Source organism: Sapajus apella, unplaced genomic scaffold (assembly GCF_009761245.1).
Source record: "Sapajus apella isolate SASKATOON/1434 unplaced genomic scaffold, GSC_monkey_1.0 scaffold19, whole genome shotgun sequence".
In the NCBI taxonomy this organism is placed as follows: Eukaryota; Metazoa; Chordata; class Mammalia; order Primates; family Cebidae; genus Sapajus; species Sapajus apella.
The window spans coordinates 15,265,143-15,283,399 of NW_022436959.1; the positions used below are offsets into that span (position 1 = coordinate 15,265,143).

At 40.3% G+C, this 18,257-nt stretch overlaps 1 protein-coding gene across 1 annotated transcript in view; it reads right to left on the reverse strand.

Annotated features, from left to right (window-relative positions):
• DNAH11 (dynein axonemal heavy chain 11) overlaps positions 1 to 18,257 on the reverse strand; it is a 406,504-nt gene that overhangs the window by 15,787 nt on the left and 372,460 nt on the right. The window contains exons 72-76 of the mRNA XM_032287021.1: positions 17,568 to 17,716; positions 16,557 to 16,684; positions 12,355 to 12,582; positions 5,985 to 6,176; positions 1,612 to 1,731 (exon numbers count right to left, since the gene is read on the reverse strand). Coding sequence (XP_032142912.1) covers positions 1,612 to 1,731; positions 5,985 to 6,176; positions 12,355 to 12,582; positions 16,557 to 16,684; positions 17,568 to 17,716 — 817 coding nt within the window. The remainder of the gene's footprint in view (positions 1 to 1,611; positions 1,732 to 5,984; positions 6,177 to 12,354; positions 12,583 to 16,556; positions 16,685 to 17,567; positions 17,717 to 18,257) is intronic.

Below are 18,257 nucleotides of genomic sequence, written 5' to 3' on the forward strand. Positions count from 1 at the left end.
TTTTTTTTTTTTTTTTTTTTTTTTTACAGTTTGTTTGGAACAAGAGCCAAATAAGTTTCTTACCTTGTACTTGGTTGATATAATCTTTTTTTTAGAATTCATTTTATTTTAAATTGACAAATTTTATATATAGATACAGATCAGGAATCATTTCTACATAGACACAGGGTTACTAAGATGAGAAGTCAGAAAAGGATGTCTGGTCTTTTAAAATTGCACCTACAGAGGTAACCTACCTCTTCCTCCAGAGAGAAGGAAGAATGAGGTTCTCAAATCACCACGCTTTTCTTTTTAATTAACACATAATAATTATACAAATGATGGGGTACAATGTAATGTTTTGATACATGTAAACATTGCATCATGATCAAATCAGTTAATAAGCAGGTCCATCACCTCAAATATTTATCATTTCTTTGGGGTGGAACATACAAAATCCTTTCTTCTAGCTATTCTTAGATACACCGTATTGTATTGTTGACTACAGTTAGCATACTGTGCAGTAGGACACCAGATTTATTCTTCCTTTTTAAAGATGGTAACTCGGGACCTGCTGATCATTCATTCCCCATCTTCCCCTCCCCAGTCTCTGGTAACCACTGTTCTATTCACCACTTATAGGAAATCAGCTTTTTAAGAGTCTGCATGTGAGTGAGAACATGTATTTGTCCTTCTGCACCTGACTTATTTCATTTAACATAAGGTCATCCAGGTTCACCCATATTGTTGCATCTTTTCTCTTTTTTAAAAATACAACTATATTACTTTATTACCACATGTAAAACATTACTAGAAATTCTATATTACCATGATATGTTAATGTAAATTTCCCACTGTGTCATAAATGTCATTTTTTTTTTTTTACAGTTTGTTTGGAACAAGAGCCAAATACGTTTCTTACCTTGCCCTTGGTTGACACAATCTTTCTTTTAGATTTAATTTTAATTTTATTTTAAATTGACAGACAATAATTATATATATTTATGGGGCACAGTGTGACATTTTGATACATGTGTACGTCATAGAATGGTTAAATCAAGCTAATTAACAAATCTATCACCTCACATACTTATTCACCACAGTTTTCTTAAGCACATATTTAATAGGGTAACTGTAACTGGTCAAATTGTAGACTATTTTCTAGGACTTCTATGACAGGCAAAAAAGGAACTTTAGTGAAATGAACTTTGGGATAGAAATCAAAAGACTTCTATCAAAAGATGCACACAACTCTTGCCCATACCAACCTAGTGGCCTGGGGCAAATCTCCATGTTTTAGCTTCTCAGTCGATAAAATGGAGTAACAGTGTCAGCTCTGCATGTGTCATAGGGTTTTTATAAAGAGCCGAGTCAGTGCATGTGAGGGTGCCTCACGCTGGCGCACTCTCTAGCCCTCACAGAAATCACCTGGAAGACTTGTGAAAATGCAGATTCTCATTCCATAGGATGAGATGGGAACTTAGATTCTGCCTTCCCAAGAAATTTCCAAAAGGCCAAGAGTCCTCAATACATTAAATAATTATCCATACTGCAATTCATTTATAAGATTCTTACCAGAATTTTTTCCACAGTGAAATTAATTTAAAATTAATTAATTTACAAATGTCTTACCAGAGATGGATTCATGAATTCTTCTAAATACACCCGACACAGTTTGCGATCCCAGTCATCTGTGATGTGGCCTCCGTACATGATCTCACCAAAGAGGTAACGGAGATCCTCCCATGGGACCTGGGGGGGAAAATCACACAAATATTCACTGCTGAGTGCAGAGGCTGCCTCAGAGTAGCCAACCAGTGGCACGTGCCCCTCTAACACAATGCCCTCCAAACCTCTGTCAATAGGAGCATTTAAACGTGGTTCAGAAATTGTCTAAGTTCCTAATTTCTTGGGAGAATTATTTTCAGTGTCTTGTAATATAGTCAGTGAAAATTCACTAACATTGAGATACTTACGAAGACTTTTTAGAAGCTTAGGCTCTGTTGCCTAAGCTGGAGTGCAGTGGCACGATCACAGACCACTGCAACCTTGGCCTCTCCGGCTCCAGCAATCCTCTCACCTCAGCCTCCCAAGTAACTACGACTACAGGCACATGACACCACACCTGGCTGATTTTTAAAAAATTTTGTAGAGACAGGGGTGTCACTCCATAGTCCAGGTTGGTTTTGAATTCCTGGCCTCCCAAAGTATTGATATTACAAACTTGGGCACCATGCCCAGCCTTAGGCAGATTTTATAGGAAAATGAATCATTCGTAGAACATGTTTCCAGGGAAAGTTTATACATTCAAAATCTCATCTAAAAATTGTGAGGGGATGTTGGTTCACAAGGCCTTTGAAGCATGACATGTTTTTATTATCTGATTTATATCAGCTTACATTATCTGATTCAGGAAAAGAAAATAACATCCACACAATTTGAAATTGGGGTGTATTTAGAGTCCAGGCAAACAAAGCCCCTTGCCACAGATGGATTTCAGGGCTTGGTTTATGGTGTGACTGTTCTAAGGGTTGTAACTAATGACTGTACCACGTTTTATTCAATAAAGCACTGTATCTCCTCTCTATTTGGCTTAGCAGGGTTTGAAGCCTCTTTTGCTACCCTTTAGCTTCTTCTGGGTTTGCAAAACATGCCAGTGTGTGATGAAGCCTTTCTAGACAGGAACCTTTATACCTTCGGGGGCGGTAAACTGCCTCCCAACAGTTCAAGTAAAAACGTAATTATAGCCTTCGCTTGTTGCGTGATGTGACAGAACAGAACAAGTAAAATTGCTTCAAGTATGCCAGTACTTGCTACAAGTTTATTTGAATTTGAATAAATGAACCTCAAATACGTCTTTCTTTTAAGCTGGGTTGAGGCGAATGAAAGATAAGAGAGGGGTGCCTAGGCTGCATATGCTCTCTGCATAGACTACCTTCAAAACAGCTGAAACAGATGGGAAACAAAGGTTTCTTTTTTTTTTTTTTTTTTTTCTGAGACCCAGTCTCACTCTGTCACCCAGGCTAGAGTACAGTGGCACAATCACGGCTCACTGCAACCTCTGCCTCCTGGGTTCAAGTAATTCTCCAGCCTCAGCCTCCTAAATAGCTATGATTACAGGCAGGCACTATCATGTCCAGTTAATTTTTGCATTTTTAGTAGAGACGCGGTTTCACCATGTTGGCCAGGCTGGTCTTGAACTCCTGACCTCATGATCCACCCATCTTGGCCTCCCAAAGTGCCGGAATTACAGGTGTGAGCCACCACGCCTGGCCAGCTTCTTACTTTTATTTCCTTTCCTGCTTACTTTTAATTGATATTTGCTACACATTTTAGTATTCAATATGTATCTCTTTTTAATTTTTATTTAACTAAGGATCTGTTCTTTTTAATAATTATTTCAATAATTATTTTTTTTTGTTTGTTTGTTTGCTTTTTTTGAGATGGAATCTCACTCTGTAGCTCAGGCTGGAATGCAGTGGCGCAATCTTGGCTCACTGCAACCACCACCTCCCTGGTCCCGGTTCAAGCGATTCTTCTACCTCAGCCTCCCAAGTACCTGGGATTACAGGCATGAGCCACCATGCCCAGAAATTTTTTTGTATTTTTTACTAGAGACAGGGTTTCACCAGTTGGCCAGTCTGGTCTTGAACTGCTGACCTTGTGATCCGCCCACCTTGGCTTCCCAAAGTGCTGGGATTATAGGCGTGAGCCACTGCACCTGGCCTAATTATCTGTCTTTTCAATAATTATTCAGCTAAAAATTTGTTCTTTCCTCTTCTGTTTTTAAGACAGTTTTGCTTTGTTGTTCATGCTATAGTGCAGTGGTATGATCTCAGCTTACTGCAACCTTCACCTCCAGGGTTCAAGCGATCCTCTCACCTCAGCCTCCTAAATAGCTGGGACTACAGGCATGTATCACCAGGCCCGCCAATCTTTTTTATTTTTTATATTGGGTTTCCCCAGGTTGCCCAGGCTGGTCTCGAACTTCTGGACTCAAGCAATCCCCCAACCTTGGCCTCCCAAAGTGCTAGGACTACAGGCATGAGCCATTATGCCTGGCCTCAGATCTATTATTTTCAATAACTGATTCTCAGCTGGGTGCGGTGGCTCACACCTGTAATCCCAGCACTTTGGGAGGCCAAGGTGGGTGGATCACAAGGTCAGGAGATCAAGACCATCGTGGCCAACATGGTTAAACCCCATGTCTACTAAAAATACAAAAATTAGCCAGGCACGGTGGCAGCTGCCTGTAATCTCAGCTATTCAGGAGGCTGAGGCAGGAGAATTGCTCAAAACCGGGAGGCAGACAGAGGTTGCAGTGAGCCGAGATCGTGCCACTGCACTCCAGCCTGGGTGACAGGGCAAGACTCTGTCTCAAAAAAAAAAAAAAAAAAAAAAGGAAAAATAAAAAAATTGATTCTCTTTCTCTCAATCCTGGTCTTTGTTTTTTACATATACTTTATTGAAAAGGGCATTTTGTAGAACCAAACTATGTGCACAGAGAAATTTAATTCCCCAATCCTGATAACTCGCTTTGTGATGTGCAGAAAATGACTGAGGTCAAGACATCTGAGAAACATGAGAATGTGTTAAAGACTTGAGGCTGTTCTGATCCTGGAGCCCCAGGAAGAGAAATGGCAGGAGATAGCGTGACTCAGTTGGTCAAATGGTGTTTCCAAGACTAAGGATGTAAGAGCTGGAGAGAAACACGTGTCCACTTCCCTCTTCCTCTCCTTCATTTCCACTTCAATTACGTACAGGATTCAGCTGAAATACAATTCTATTCCTGGTCTTAGCCTTGCAGGACAGTTACGAACAACTTGAATAAAAGTCTTAAATGGTCCATTCCTTTTTCTGCCTAGAACTATAATAATCTTATGTGCAATAGTTTAGACAAAATGTGCTGGGAATCAACACAAAAATATTACCATTTATTAGAATGGGCAAAATATGCTCAAAGTATACAGAATTACTTAATTCTATAAATTAAAAAATGAGAGATGTGCAACATTGAACATCAAATACCATATTAAAACCATTTATTTTGGATACAACTTATTTAAAATTTGTTCCTTGGGAAAACACACCTGTTATGTACTAAGGGTATATATTCTAATGGCAATCAAATCAGCACTGAAACTTGAGAAAACTGACAACCAAAACTGTAACAATTGTGACTGAACGAACAGAAAACAATAGTTTCCATGTAAAAACAGCCGGGTGATTTTAAAAGCCCTTTATGGAAAACATGGCCTAGAGTACAAGACTCGACTGGTTTTGACACATCTATCCTAGTTTTAACGGATTTAACTTAATGAAAAAAGTTTCCCTTGAGAGGATTAAGGTAAAAAAATTCTTAGGAATGAATGGTTCTTGCTTTTTGAAATCCAGTCATAGGGTTTATGAGAATTTACACAAATGTTCCTGATGAGGCATTCCCATTCCCATCTGTAAAACACAATTTAGCTATGAAATAAAATCATTCATCTACCTTTAGCTTCAAATCAAGGGGAACATTACTGAGAAAGTCACAACAAGGTGGCATCCTTAATACATAATAATGACATATGCAGGAAATGCACCATTATTTATACATGTGACGTGCTGTAAATTGCTTCCATCATCAGAACTAATTGTAGTGATTATTAATGCAGTGTTACGAACTGTCAGAATTGCTGTATGTAATTACATTTGTGCAAATGCTTCATTACCTGCCTAATGAATCTGGCATATATGCACATGTAAACCACTGTTTTTGTTAACATAATGAAGGACATTTTTTTTTTTCCACTACGCTGCTGATGTAAAACTGGTTTGACCTATCTTGTGAAGTTCGAACATCTACTGCTGGAAAACCTCTAAACTTGGCAGAAGATGCATACATAGTGTCAGCTATTTCATAAATAGCTTCAAAAGAGAAATTATGGTCAATTTTGATAGTGCCCAAAGACTGACAGTTTTGTAAACTCCTTGGAAGAGGTTATCTGACCACTAGCACTTACTGTAGTGTTTGCCTCTAAGTAGTTGTAGAGGACACTGGCACAAATGGTGAGGTCTCCAGGACTGAAAGGATAGCTTCGGCTCCAGCCCTGGGGGCCAAACCTCAGTCTCCCAGCAACACAGGCGTGGAAGTAGCAGAGAGAAAAGAGGATGCTTTTAAACTCCTGCTCCTTGGAGCATATTTCAAGTGTATCCTGAGAGAAAAGAGAAGAATGTTTGATTATCCATCTTTATGGTTTCCAAGGGCAAGGGTCTGAGTTTTCAATAATCTGGTTAAGAACTTTGAGAGAGGTTACATGCAGTTTTCAGCATGGCTACCTCTCCTATGAGAACATAATAGGAGACAATCTGGCATTTGCCAGCCTGCTGGCTTAAGAGGAATACTTTTATTTTGCTTCGGTCATTCTTCTGAATGCTTCTAAGTTCACTATGAAGTGAGACAGTTCATTTTAACTATGTTGATACTTCTTGACATAATTTTCCCCGGCAAAATTTTCTTTGTAGGGATGATATAAAGCCATCATCTTCATTTCATCACTGTGGTGGCATGCTACCATAGTTGGGTGAATGCTAGTTCACCACAGCTATCCATTCTTTGCGGGTTCCACTGCAGTAGAGATCATCTGGTCACATGGACACCCATGACTGTTTCTTGCCTCCCCTGAAGTCAGTTGTGTCATATGACCAAGATTTTGCCAACAGAATTTCAGCTAAAGTATTGTGTATGACTTCCATGTCATTTGCTGAAAAGGAAATTGCTCTTCTTGGCTGTCACTCTTCCCTTTTTCTTTCTTTTTTTTTTTTTTTTTTTTGAGGAGTCTAGCTCTGTTGCCCAGGCTGGAGTGCAGTGGCACCATCTCAGCTCACTGCAACCTTTGCCTCCTGGGTTCAAGCAATTCTCCTGCCTCAGCCTCCTGGGTAGCTGGGATTATAGATGCCTGCTATCATACCCGGCTAATTTTTGTATTTTTAGTAGAGAAGGGGTTTCACCACATTGGCCAGGCTGGTCTCAAACTCCTGACCTGAGGTGATCCACCCACCTGAGCCTCCCAAGGTGCTGGGATTATAGGCATGAGCCACGGGGCATGGAGAACTCTTACCTTTTCTATGGCTAGAAATGACGATGACTGAACATGTCTGGAAACCTTGAGTTAGGTGTAGCAGAGGTACCCATCAGCTTGCGGGTATGAATGAAATCATGGAACAAAGCTGCCTAATACATGACAGCGAGAGAAACAAACTCCTATCTCGTTTGAATCTCGTTTTGATTCTCTTTCTTACAGCAGCTTAGCCTCCACCTTCACTAATACAATCACCATGACACGTGATTTCCTTCCAATGAACTAAGAGTAAAATTCATTGTTGGGATGACTGGGTGACAAATCGAAGATTGGGAAACATGTGTCTAGACCCGTGAGATTTTTTTGAGAATGCAAAGGGAAAGTGGAATCCTGGTATGCTACATTGATACGGTTATGGCCCAGCTGCCATAAAAGGAGAAAAACAGCTGTCCAATATACGGCTCAAAAGTCATACTTCACCCATGTTCGGATTTGGCAGTTCTGTGAGGCAAGGATAGGAAGTTGAAGACTACTCTTTCAGCTGGCATTGAGCAGCAGGGGAGGAAGAGGCCAAAATCTGCACCTCCCCGCCTAGTCCTTTAAAGTGGGCAAACTACAGCCAATTCCCATTTGAAATTGATCTGACAACTTGGGCCATATATGAAGTATATGTAGAACCAGTGGGAGTAGGAGTTCAGACCTAGTCTTCCAGGGGACTTCTGGTACTAAACCAAACCCGGATTTGTTCTCTGTGGGCTGGGACCAGAGAGCTCTTTAGTTTCTTTTGACAGTGTTTTTAGCAGAATCCTGGGCTCCTGCCAAATATGGTTCTAGAATTGGGCAGCAAGCATATAGTGTAGACTCAATTAAATCACAAAGTCACTCTAAATGGTAGGCCATTTTTAGGTCATTTACGGGGCTTGGAAATATACGATCATTACAAAATAACTTTTCCACAAATAAAAGGCAAGCTTGTGAAGGCAGAAAAGATAAGCTGTATAACTGGAATTAACCTTGAAGGATATTTGAAAAATTACTTATAAATGTAAGAAATTTCTAGGAGATCCAATATAAGTATCAAAATTTCACTTTAGAATTATGATCTAACAAATCAATACCTTTCTGAATTACAGATAGTCCACATAAAATCCAAGGTACTACAATAGCTAAGTACATTGATTCAATCTGTATTTTAAATAACTGACTTGGCTTTATTCTCAGTGCTAAAACAAACACAAGTCAATCCATTTCATTGTGTTCTGATAATATAAATGATGTAGGAAGAAAATATGAATCAGGTTTTCTGAAGAAAAGGTATAAGTCTACCTACCATTCCACATTTCAGGCCAACTGTATTTTTGCAAACAAGTGATAGGCAAATTAATATTTAAAAAATACAGACTGCACTGTGAACAGAGAACAGGCATCTGCATACACATAATAGTGCTATTTGCCTACAATCACCAGTTTTATATGCACAATGATCAATTACTTGTTTCTGCCTGCAAATTTTACAGAAACAGAAATCCATATTCTTACTCTAAAAAATATAGTTATCTGTGTGTGAGGGGAGCCAAAAGAGAACTCCTTTACAGTATCTTCTTCAAGAGGCTCTTTAGCTGAAAGGTATAGGTAGATGGCACCCTGCAAGAAATGATTCTTTATGTCTTGGCCACTTAATGATTAAATCTACATAAATATTCTTTATTGCTCAGGAGATTAAAGTACCAGTGTTAAACAAACTGTTTATTTTGAATTCACATGCCAAAGTTTGGAGGTAAATTCTAATTTGAGGGGAAGGATTAAAAATATGGATTTAAAAATTAGCCAGGCATAGTGGCATATGCCTGCAGTCCCAGTGACTCAGGAGGCCGAGGCAGGAGGATCACTTGAGCCCAGGAGTTCAACGCTGCAGTGAGCTCTAAGTGTACCCGAGCCTGCGTGACAGGGCAAAAATGAAAAAAAAAAATATATTTAATTTGATTTGAAAAATATCCCAGCAGTACAGCTGACTTACTAAACCTCTTGGGTATTTTACTCCACTCCAAGGGACACCCAGGCAACAGGAACAACTGGTCCTGATTTACCTAACTCATATGAGTAACAAGAAAACTAGTATTCATCATTCTATCCATTCACAGGCTTTAACAAGACTGGACCATAGTAGCCACACAGAACACCCAGGATGATACAAGGAGATGTGGGAAAGGACATCTGCGATAGAGACTGCTCACTGCCTTCCTTACAATGTCTTCTTGCTGATTTCTAGCTGGGCATATGGTTGTTTAAGATAAATTTACTTTTCCCAGCCTCTCTTGCATTTAGGTAATGCAATGTCTGACCAATGACATGAAAGAAGTTCTGTATGTTAACTTGTCGGAAGCACTTGCACAGCAAAGCAAACACAATCCTTTTCCTTTTGTCATATCCCGTGTTTCTTTTCTCATCCTCCTGTCAGGAATATGGATATAGGGGCTGCAACTCCCACAGCCACCTGGGACCATGACGAGCCTATTCTAGAAATGGTGAACTATCAAGAGCCAGAATGATGACAATTTGTAGTAACGCATGGGTTCTGAATGGACTATCTATAAAACTCTCATGTGGCAGAACTACTTTTTGACCCGTGTAAGCCACTGTTATTTTCTAAGAACTTCTTTCCAAAGTAGCCGACCCAACATTCTAACTGATAAAAGGGTAATGGGAACTTATTCACAGAAAGCCAGGGAGCACAGGCTAATACCCTTGAATTATATAATCTGATTAAAAACTGCATTTTGTTTTCTAACATTATGACAGGTCAGCATTAATAAAAGATGATAACATTTTAGCTTTTCTGCAGAGTTTTTATTTTGTTGCTTGGTTCTAGCTAAAATAGGTTTGATGAGAAGTTTATTTAGTGAATCCCTTTTGTTATCTTTGCTTTTGCTACTTTTTATTAAGTTCAGTCTTAATATCTCAGAGGACCTTCTCCACAAAATAAGAAATATTCTTCCTTAAAGTTCTTAAAAGTCTTTTCAATAAATGTAACCTTCAATTAATAAAAATGGCTTTCCAGATAGCAGTCAAAAGAACTGACAGGTTCATGAAAAGACTAGAACAGGTGTTCTTAACTAGGGAATTTATACATAGACTTTGGGAGAATGTGTGAATCTCTATCAATATATGCAACGTATTTTAAAAATTCATTATTTATTATTTTTTGAGACAGTGTCTCGCTCTGTTGCCCAGGCTAGAGCACAGCACAGCTCACTGCAGCCTTGAACTCTTGGGCTCAAGTGGATCCTCCTATTTCAGCCTCCTCAAGTGCTGGGATTATAGGCATGAGCCACTATGTCTGTCCTAATATGCAACATATTTTCAGACGTGTGTTTCCCTGGAGAGAGTGTCCATAGTTTTATGCAATTTTCAAAGTGTTTTGTTCTTATACCAAAAGAACAAAACAAACAAACAAACAAACAAACAAACAAACAAAACTGAAGGATAAATGGGCTGAAGCATATTTGTTCATGAAATGTTCACTTTCAGGAATAAATATAATTATTTTAGGGGGTAGATAAGTCCTATTTAAAGAAATCAAATTCCTCTTTGTACTTATTTTGGGAAATAGCTTGAAAATGTCATAAATAGAAATTATAAATTAAGGGATAATTAAAAAACATGTATGTCTCTCATAGCAGATTAAGGCATATTGCAAATATTTAATAGTTTCAAAAAGATTTTTTGAGTCCTACTATTTACACAATCTCCTGTGTGTATATAGGACACAAATTACTCATTTTTTAATGAACTAATTAACTGCATTCTTCAACACTGTATTCTTAGGTAGTCAATTATCATAATTTCTTCATAATGTTGTTTTAGGTATTGACCCAAAAAGTACTAGAAAAGAAGTTGGATGTTGACATGCTTCATAAAGAATAATATTTTCTATGAGGGGGCTGAATATTTATCACCAAATCATATGTATTTTCTCTTTAGGGTTCATTCTACTCTCCTAAAAAGAGTGTGATTTACCAATGATTTCCAAGAAATTAGAGGAAGGAAGGAGATCTCAGAGCAATAGCAAGAAAGGAAACTGGAAGACTTGATAATGATATTGACAGATAGAATAATTTGGGTAAAAAGAATAATGATAATATAGGTATCATTAACTTATATATGTATTTGGCCAGGTGTGGTGGCTCACACCTGTAATCCCAGCAGTTTGGGAGGCTGAGGCGGGCAGATCACCTGAGGTCAGGAGTTCGAGACCAGCCTGGCCAACATGGTGAAATCCTGTCTCTACTAAAAAGACAAAAATTAGCCGGACGTGATGGTGGGCACCTGTAATACCAGCTATTTAGGAGGGTGAGGCGAGAGAATCACTTCAACCCAGGAGGTAAAGGTTGCTGTGAGCCAAAATCACACCAATGCACTCCAGCCTGAGCGACAAGAGCAAAACTCTGTCTCAAAAAACATATACATATATAAACATATCTATCTATCTATCTATCTATCTATCTCACACACACACACGTATACATTTGTCTTACCTTGTACAAACATGAAAATATAAATAAGGTATCAGAGATATAACCTGAAAAGAAGGCTTTAAATTTCATCATATCAAAACCAAAGCTAAAACATTACACTGAAACTTTTACCATGTCATTACTGTTGCCATCATCAACAAGAATAACAATGGCTTCTCCTGTTTCTGCGGTCAGAGATATCAGTCTGCCACATTTATTGTCAAGAAGCAAGTTCCAACCAGGCACGACGGCTCACGTCTGTCATCCCGGCACTTTGGGAGGCCAAGGCAGGTGGATCACCTGAGGTCAGGAGTTCAAGACCAGCCTGGCCAACATGGTGAAAGCCCGTCTCTACTAAAAATACAGAAATTAGCTGGGCATGGATGGTGTGTGCCTGTGAACCCAGCTACTCAGGAGGCTGAGGCAGGAGAATTCCTTGAATGCTGCAGTGGGCTGAGATCACATCAGCACACTCCAGCCTGAGGGACAGTGAGACTCTGTCTCAAAAAACAAAAAGCATATTCCTCAAGAAGTTACCTAGTTGGTTCTCCCTACACAGTAGCTGAAGTTTTCTTAGTGTCAGGGTGAAACGGAAATATATTTACTAGTCATTGGAACAGAAAATGACAGGGCAATTATTTCAAGCGACTAAAACATACCCAATCCTAGCCCTCCACACTCAAACATTGAGAAGTTGCTTCTTCCCTGTAAATGACATGCATGGGTTGATGCTGGGCCCCACAGTCTTTGAGAAGACTCTGACTTCACTGCCGGCCCAGGCTGCTTTGCTTTCTTACCTGATCAAAGTTGTAGAGGGCCGCATGCAAATTGGCCAGCATCCCTGTGGGGGGCTCATTAGTGATCTTAATGGAATTTTCCAGGAGTCCCTGAGGAATGATATGCTCATCTGGTGAAGGTGCAGGCTCGGCACTCATGAAAACCCTGTAATCTCTGTGGCTTCCTTGGCTGAGTCTTTCAAGGAGCTTCTCCAAGGTTCCTAGCCACTTGGCTACCAAATGAACATTCTGAAAGATAGTATGGTGCATAATTCCTGTGAAGGTGAGGCATATTACTTGAATTAGAAGATTACATTTTCCTATATGTAACTGCACTGAAAACTTGGAGAACCATGATTCAAATTTTCCTTTATCAATACATCAGAAAAAGGAAGGAAAGAAAAGCGAAAAGGGAATTGAACCTTGAATGTATTAAATGTTCCCAATCAACACAGATTATCTTTGTAACCCCAAATCTCCAGGCAATACACATACCTACTTCAAACACCCACCAGTCACTTCTGAGATGGAGTTGCTTAGTGCTTTAGTTTGCTATGATTCAAATCCAATTACTGAGACATATCTAGGTTAGTTTAAGAAAATATAAAAATTAAAAGCCAGAAATGTGCCTGATCACCCACTTCAATGTTTCTGATGGAAACCTCTTCTACTCAAACTCCTACCCAGGAGCATATGAACTCAAAAGGGAAGTAAGATGAGCTGAAAGAAAGCACTCGCTCACTGTCAAGATGCTTTGGGTATTCCTAACAGATGACTTTCCTTAAATCCTAGGACTCTCAGAAGTCACACAAAAAAACAAATGCCACCACTGACATCATTCTTTTCTTTTCCATTTTATGATTCACAAATTTGCTCCTCCAATACTAAACACCCACAGGGTATAGCTTGGTAGTTGGTGCTGGGGGTGAGAGGGGGTATAAGGGCTGCACCTTGCACACTCTCTGGCTTTGGAGAAGTCCTTGATACAGTAATTGAAACATCACACCCAGAGACATGTAATTATTTCCAACAAAGATTATAACAGCCACAAAAATACAGAGAATGAAGGCAAACAAGGAACAAAATAATAATGCAGGCATCCTTCTTTAAAATTTCTACTGCAAAAAGGCCTATGGCAATTCAGTCATTCACATTGTTGGCTATTAATCCCTTGGCAAATCATGAACACTGGTAGATGTGATGGGCTGAATTGTGTAGCCCCAAATTAATATGTTGAGGTCTTAACCCCCAATTTCTGATGTGACTCTATTTGGAAATAGGGTCTTTAAGGAGATAATTAAATCTAAATATGGTCATTTGAAGGGTCTTAAACCAATAGGATTGATGTCTTCATGAGAAGAAGATATTAGAAACCAGAACACAGAGGAAAAATCATGTGAAAACACAAGAAGTTGGCCATCTACTCTAGCAAAGTAATACAGTAGGTAAGGGTTCTAAGTTCCCTCCTTTACATGTGTGCTAACAGGTTATAAGGAGAGAGTATTTCTCATTCCTAATTTTGCCACTCATAAAAGAAAACGGCAGAAACAATAGTAAAACCTGCTTTGTAAACTCATTTGTATCTTCATTCTCTGTCTCATGGACTACAACAGTGCCTTACTTGAAAAGTTTACTTGAAACAAATGTAAAAATATTCCAGGCAGTGACTGTGGAGCCACTGAAGGGGACAGAAAAACCTCCCAGTGAGCCATTCTGGAACACAGGCACACTCTGGAATACAGCCCGGCAGCCATGCTTGAGGCTTTGGGACTGGCTAGATTTTTACGTCTATTTTTCCAAGAATTGCAATGCTTGTGCAACATTTTTAGACAATCTACATGTCTTGGAAAAATGGTCATTTTGTCCTTGAAAAATGGTTTTTAATACCTGTTATGTTAATTCACAAACCTTTCTGGTAATTCACAAACCTTCTGGTGTGCATATGAGATAAAGATAGTTGCCAGCTAGCTACTTTTTCTCTGAAATGTGGGCTTTCGATGAACTACCATCTCAACACCTTTAAAGGGCTCTATCTAATCAAAACAAGTGATCATATGGAGGTTCGGGTAAGAACTAACTAACATGTACATACATATCATATACCCATGTTAATAAAATTTAATGTAAATTACGAACAGCACAAGTTTCCATTATGTTGGTCTTCTCATTCTTCAAACTCCTGCTTCTCTTTTTCCTGCTGATCAAACAGATAACTAGAAACCTCTAGACACTGGGACAGCCAATAACCTCTCCTTACCAATTACTCTAGGTGGGTACGGGGATAGGGAGTGAAGAGGCTTAAACAGTTAAATTCTAGGTTACTGGCTGAACACTAAGAGCAAAAGTCAAATGTCTGAAACAAACATCCAAAAGTTGATCTTTGACAAAATAAGATCTTTTAAGGTATTTTTTTTTTCTTTTTAGTGGCAAAACTGACAACTTGCAATTTTAGGGACAACAGGTAGCTTAGCATAGATACAAAAGTAATAGAAACATTTATTTTGAATATGTTCTTTTGAGGATCACTATAGCCCTCCTAGTTTTCTCTCCAGTCTGAGCTGCTGGGCGCATGAGAACTCTCAAAGAGCTCTTTCCTTTCTGAGATGATCTTACAATCTACCAAATTGTATGACCATCAACTGTTTTCTTGGAAAAAACCAACCCTCCCGTGTTTCTGATTCTGAGCCTAAGAAGGGGATATACTACATTACCCTCAAGTCTCCTTACAAAGATCTCTATTAAGGCCTCATCTAAGCAGTGAGTATTATTGTCCCAGAAGGTTATGTTCCTGCCTGCTTGCACTCTGGAAGCCCCTCTATGAATCCAGTTGGATTTCAAGCAGAAATGCCAAAGGCACCGAACATGGATACTGGAGACACCAAGGGAGGCCAATGCTGTATTCTGCATGAGGGTGGCTATTTTTAGGAATGTCACCTGCTGCCAAACACATCTAGACTCCAGTACCAGCTCTGCCATCCAACCAGCCCTGTGGTCTTGAGGCTCTCCAGACCACTCCAACGCTCACTTCTCTCATCTTGATATGGAGAATGACGACTCCTAACCTTGGAGCTTTGCTGTAATAGTTAGAGATAAGGTAGCCTGTGAAGTGTCTGCTAAAGAGAACCTTTACAAGACAGCCATTCCTAGACTGGCTGAGACAGCTAGCAGAGCTTGCTGTGGACGGAGTCAGCACATTTCTCAGGTGCCCCTAATGCTGGCCTGTGCTCCACTGGTTCCTGTAACACTCAGCCAAGGGGACCATCCCAGAGGACACTGGGTGGTATTACCAGAGGTCTGTATGATGTTATCCTGGGAAGGGATAAAGGGGTTGTCTACTCAAATCCCTTTAATTTATGATCAAAGGGAATATTACACACTAGTGAGGGGCAGAGTCGGACTTGTATGAGATAATAATGATTGATGCAGGAGGCAAATGAGAGAGGGTCCTCAGAGCATCTCTGACCTGCCTGAGCACTGGGAGAACACAGTGGAGCCCTAGAAAATTTGTACCCTTTGCAGTGGGGAGGAGCCAGATAAGGAGGAGGGACTCCTTCCCCCTTATCTCTGACCTGCCCGCGCACTGGGAGAACGCAGCGGAGCCATAGGAAACGTGCACCATTTGCAATCAGGAGAAGCCTGGCCTCTCGAGCTCCCGTGTGGTGGCTTAGTATTCAATCTATGAGGTCGGGGCCTGTTAGCAGGATCCCCTCTCATTTTGCTGAGAGTTTTTTTCTTTTTGCCCAATACATTAATTCCCCTCCCCCTTCAAGATATCTGTGTTCCTAATCCTTCCTGGTTGTGTGACAAGAACGCAGTTTTAGTTAAGTAGCAAAATTCTCCAACAATAACATACTTTGAAAAAGGGTTCTGTTGACAAACGTGCAACAGATACTATGAGAACAGTGTTGGCAGTCTAAAAGAGCCTGTTTGTTTTCAGGCACTACTGAGCTGCCAGGTATCTCTATGCAAGGGGAACGATGAAGCTCTTCCTAATCGTTTTAATTTTAAAGCATGGCTAGACAGTCTCTCAGAAGATGACAGCCATCGCTATCTACAGAGTCCCTCACTATCTTTGCAGGTGTCATGAACGCTGACAGAACTGTCTGGACTCTGCAAATCGCCACGCGGAGTGGTGTGAAGGGGGCGTTCTGTTGGGCGGGACAGCTCTCCCTGGCCCTCCTCTGTGTTTATGACCAGTGTCTTTCCTGAAACTGAATACTCACTTGGAGGATGACCCAGTGTCCCCCTTTGGAAGCTTTCTCCAGTGCCATTTCTGCCACCGTCTCCTGACCTTGTCCTAAAGACACGTTGTGGAGTTTTCCAGAGTCAATCGTAAAGCCAAGTCTTTTGCCTGTGAGAGAATACACCACAGTGAGAGGTAACGTCTATGAAGGAGGGTGAGAGGAGCCTGGAATTCTGTGGTCTAATGCACAGCTGTGCTCACCGCAGCTATCTTCTGGGTGACTTTCCTGAAGAATCCCAACGAAACTTCTGTTGTATCCACAAGCAGCATTTTGAGCTCTCCACAGCTGCCTCATTGCAAGCATGAGAAAAGCCTGTGGAAGCCAGTTCCTTGGGTTTTATGATAATGAAGCTTTTGACATTTTGATAGATGGCAGGCATTGTTATGGAGCTTTATAAACTCTTGCAGGAGTAGCAAAGCATTTCTCTCATAAAAAGGAGCAACATGTGGTAGATATCACATCATTTTTTTGAATGGATCTGTTCATTGGGTAAATGCACAAGCCTCTCACCTTGAGAGGCTGCATTTAAATTGAGCGCCGTCAGGTCACAGCTATATTAACCTGGTATTCTTGGTGAGGCCGTGGGGAATGGTAATCCAGAACACAAAGGCGACAGTGCCTGCGCAATCAAATACACTTGCTCTAATGACCATTATTTAGTCACAGGGGGCACAAGATTACATGAGCATGGGGAAAATTGCCCTCTGGCCCTCATATAGTCGAAAAGTGGAAAACAGTACAAAAGAAACTTGCATTATGCCAGCCAGAGGAATGTTCCATTTGAACATTTCTTCAGACTACAGTGTTATTAGCCTTACATGTTCCATACACCCAATCTTCAATGAAAGAAAGAAAGAAAAAAAAAAGAAAGAAAGAAAAAAAGAGAGAGAGAGAAAGAGAGATCACTGTGAACTGAAAGGAAGGGCAGGGGTGGTGGGTGAAAGGGAGGGAGGGAGAAAGGATGGGTCATTAAGCCTCCCGGCCACTCACCAAGAATCTCCAAGTCTTTAAGGGCATCTACCCCTGGGGATAGGATGAAGAATATGGGGGTGGCTGGGCTGCTTTCTTCGAATGCTTTAACTAATTCCAATCTGGTCCTCTCCACATACTTTGCACCCAGTTTTTCCTCTACAAAATTTCTATAAAAAAGAAGAATACAGAAAACACCATCAGTGGTTTTGACCTTGAAAAGAGTCACCATTGGGATAAGCTTAAACCACAGGCACAGGAGAGAAGTAACCATGTTTATTACATGGGATGTCTTGTTGGAAAAACAATATGAATCCAACTAGAGGTATGCAGTAGGTGTATCAATGAAACCCCTCTCTTCCTTAGAAGCTCTGAAAATCAGAAGCCTACATTCCATTTTGGGGGGCTATTGAGGCCCCCCCAGTGCCATCAGCTGTCTGCTATGGCTTTGTATCCCCCAAATCCCCTGCCAGATTCCCCCATTACTTAGTAACAGTTCATTAGATTTGCCACAGTGCAATTTTCCAGCCTGCTGGGCTTCTCATGAATATACAAATGCTTTTTGGGGTGTTTCTTACACAGGGAGGCTCAATTAAGCAAGGATTATTTTCCAGCATCAGATTTAGCAGAAAGTAAGTACTACTAAGCAGAATTAACTTGTAGAGTTCAGCAGAGGCTTCCGCAAAGGGAAAATTGGCTGAACTAGACAAA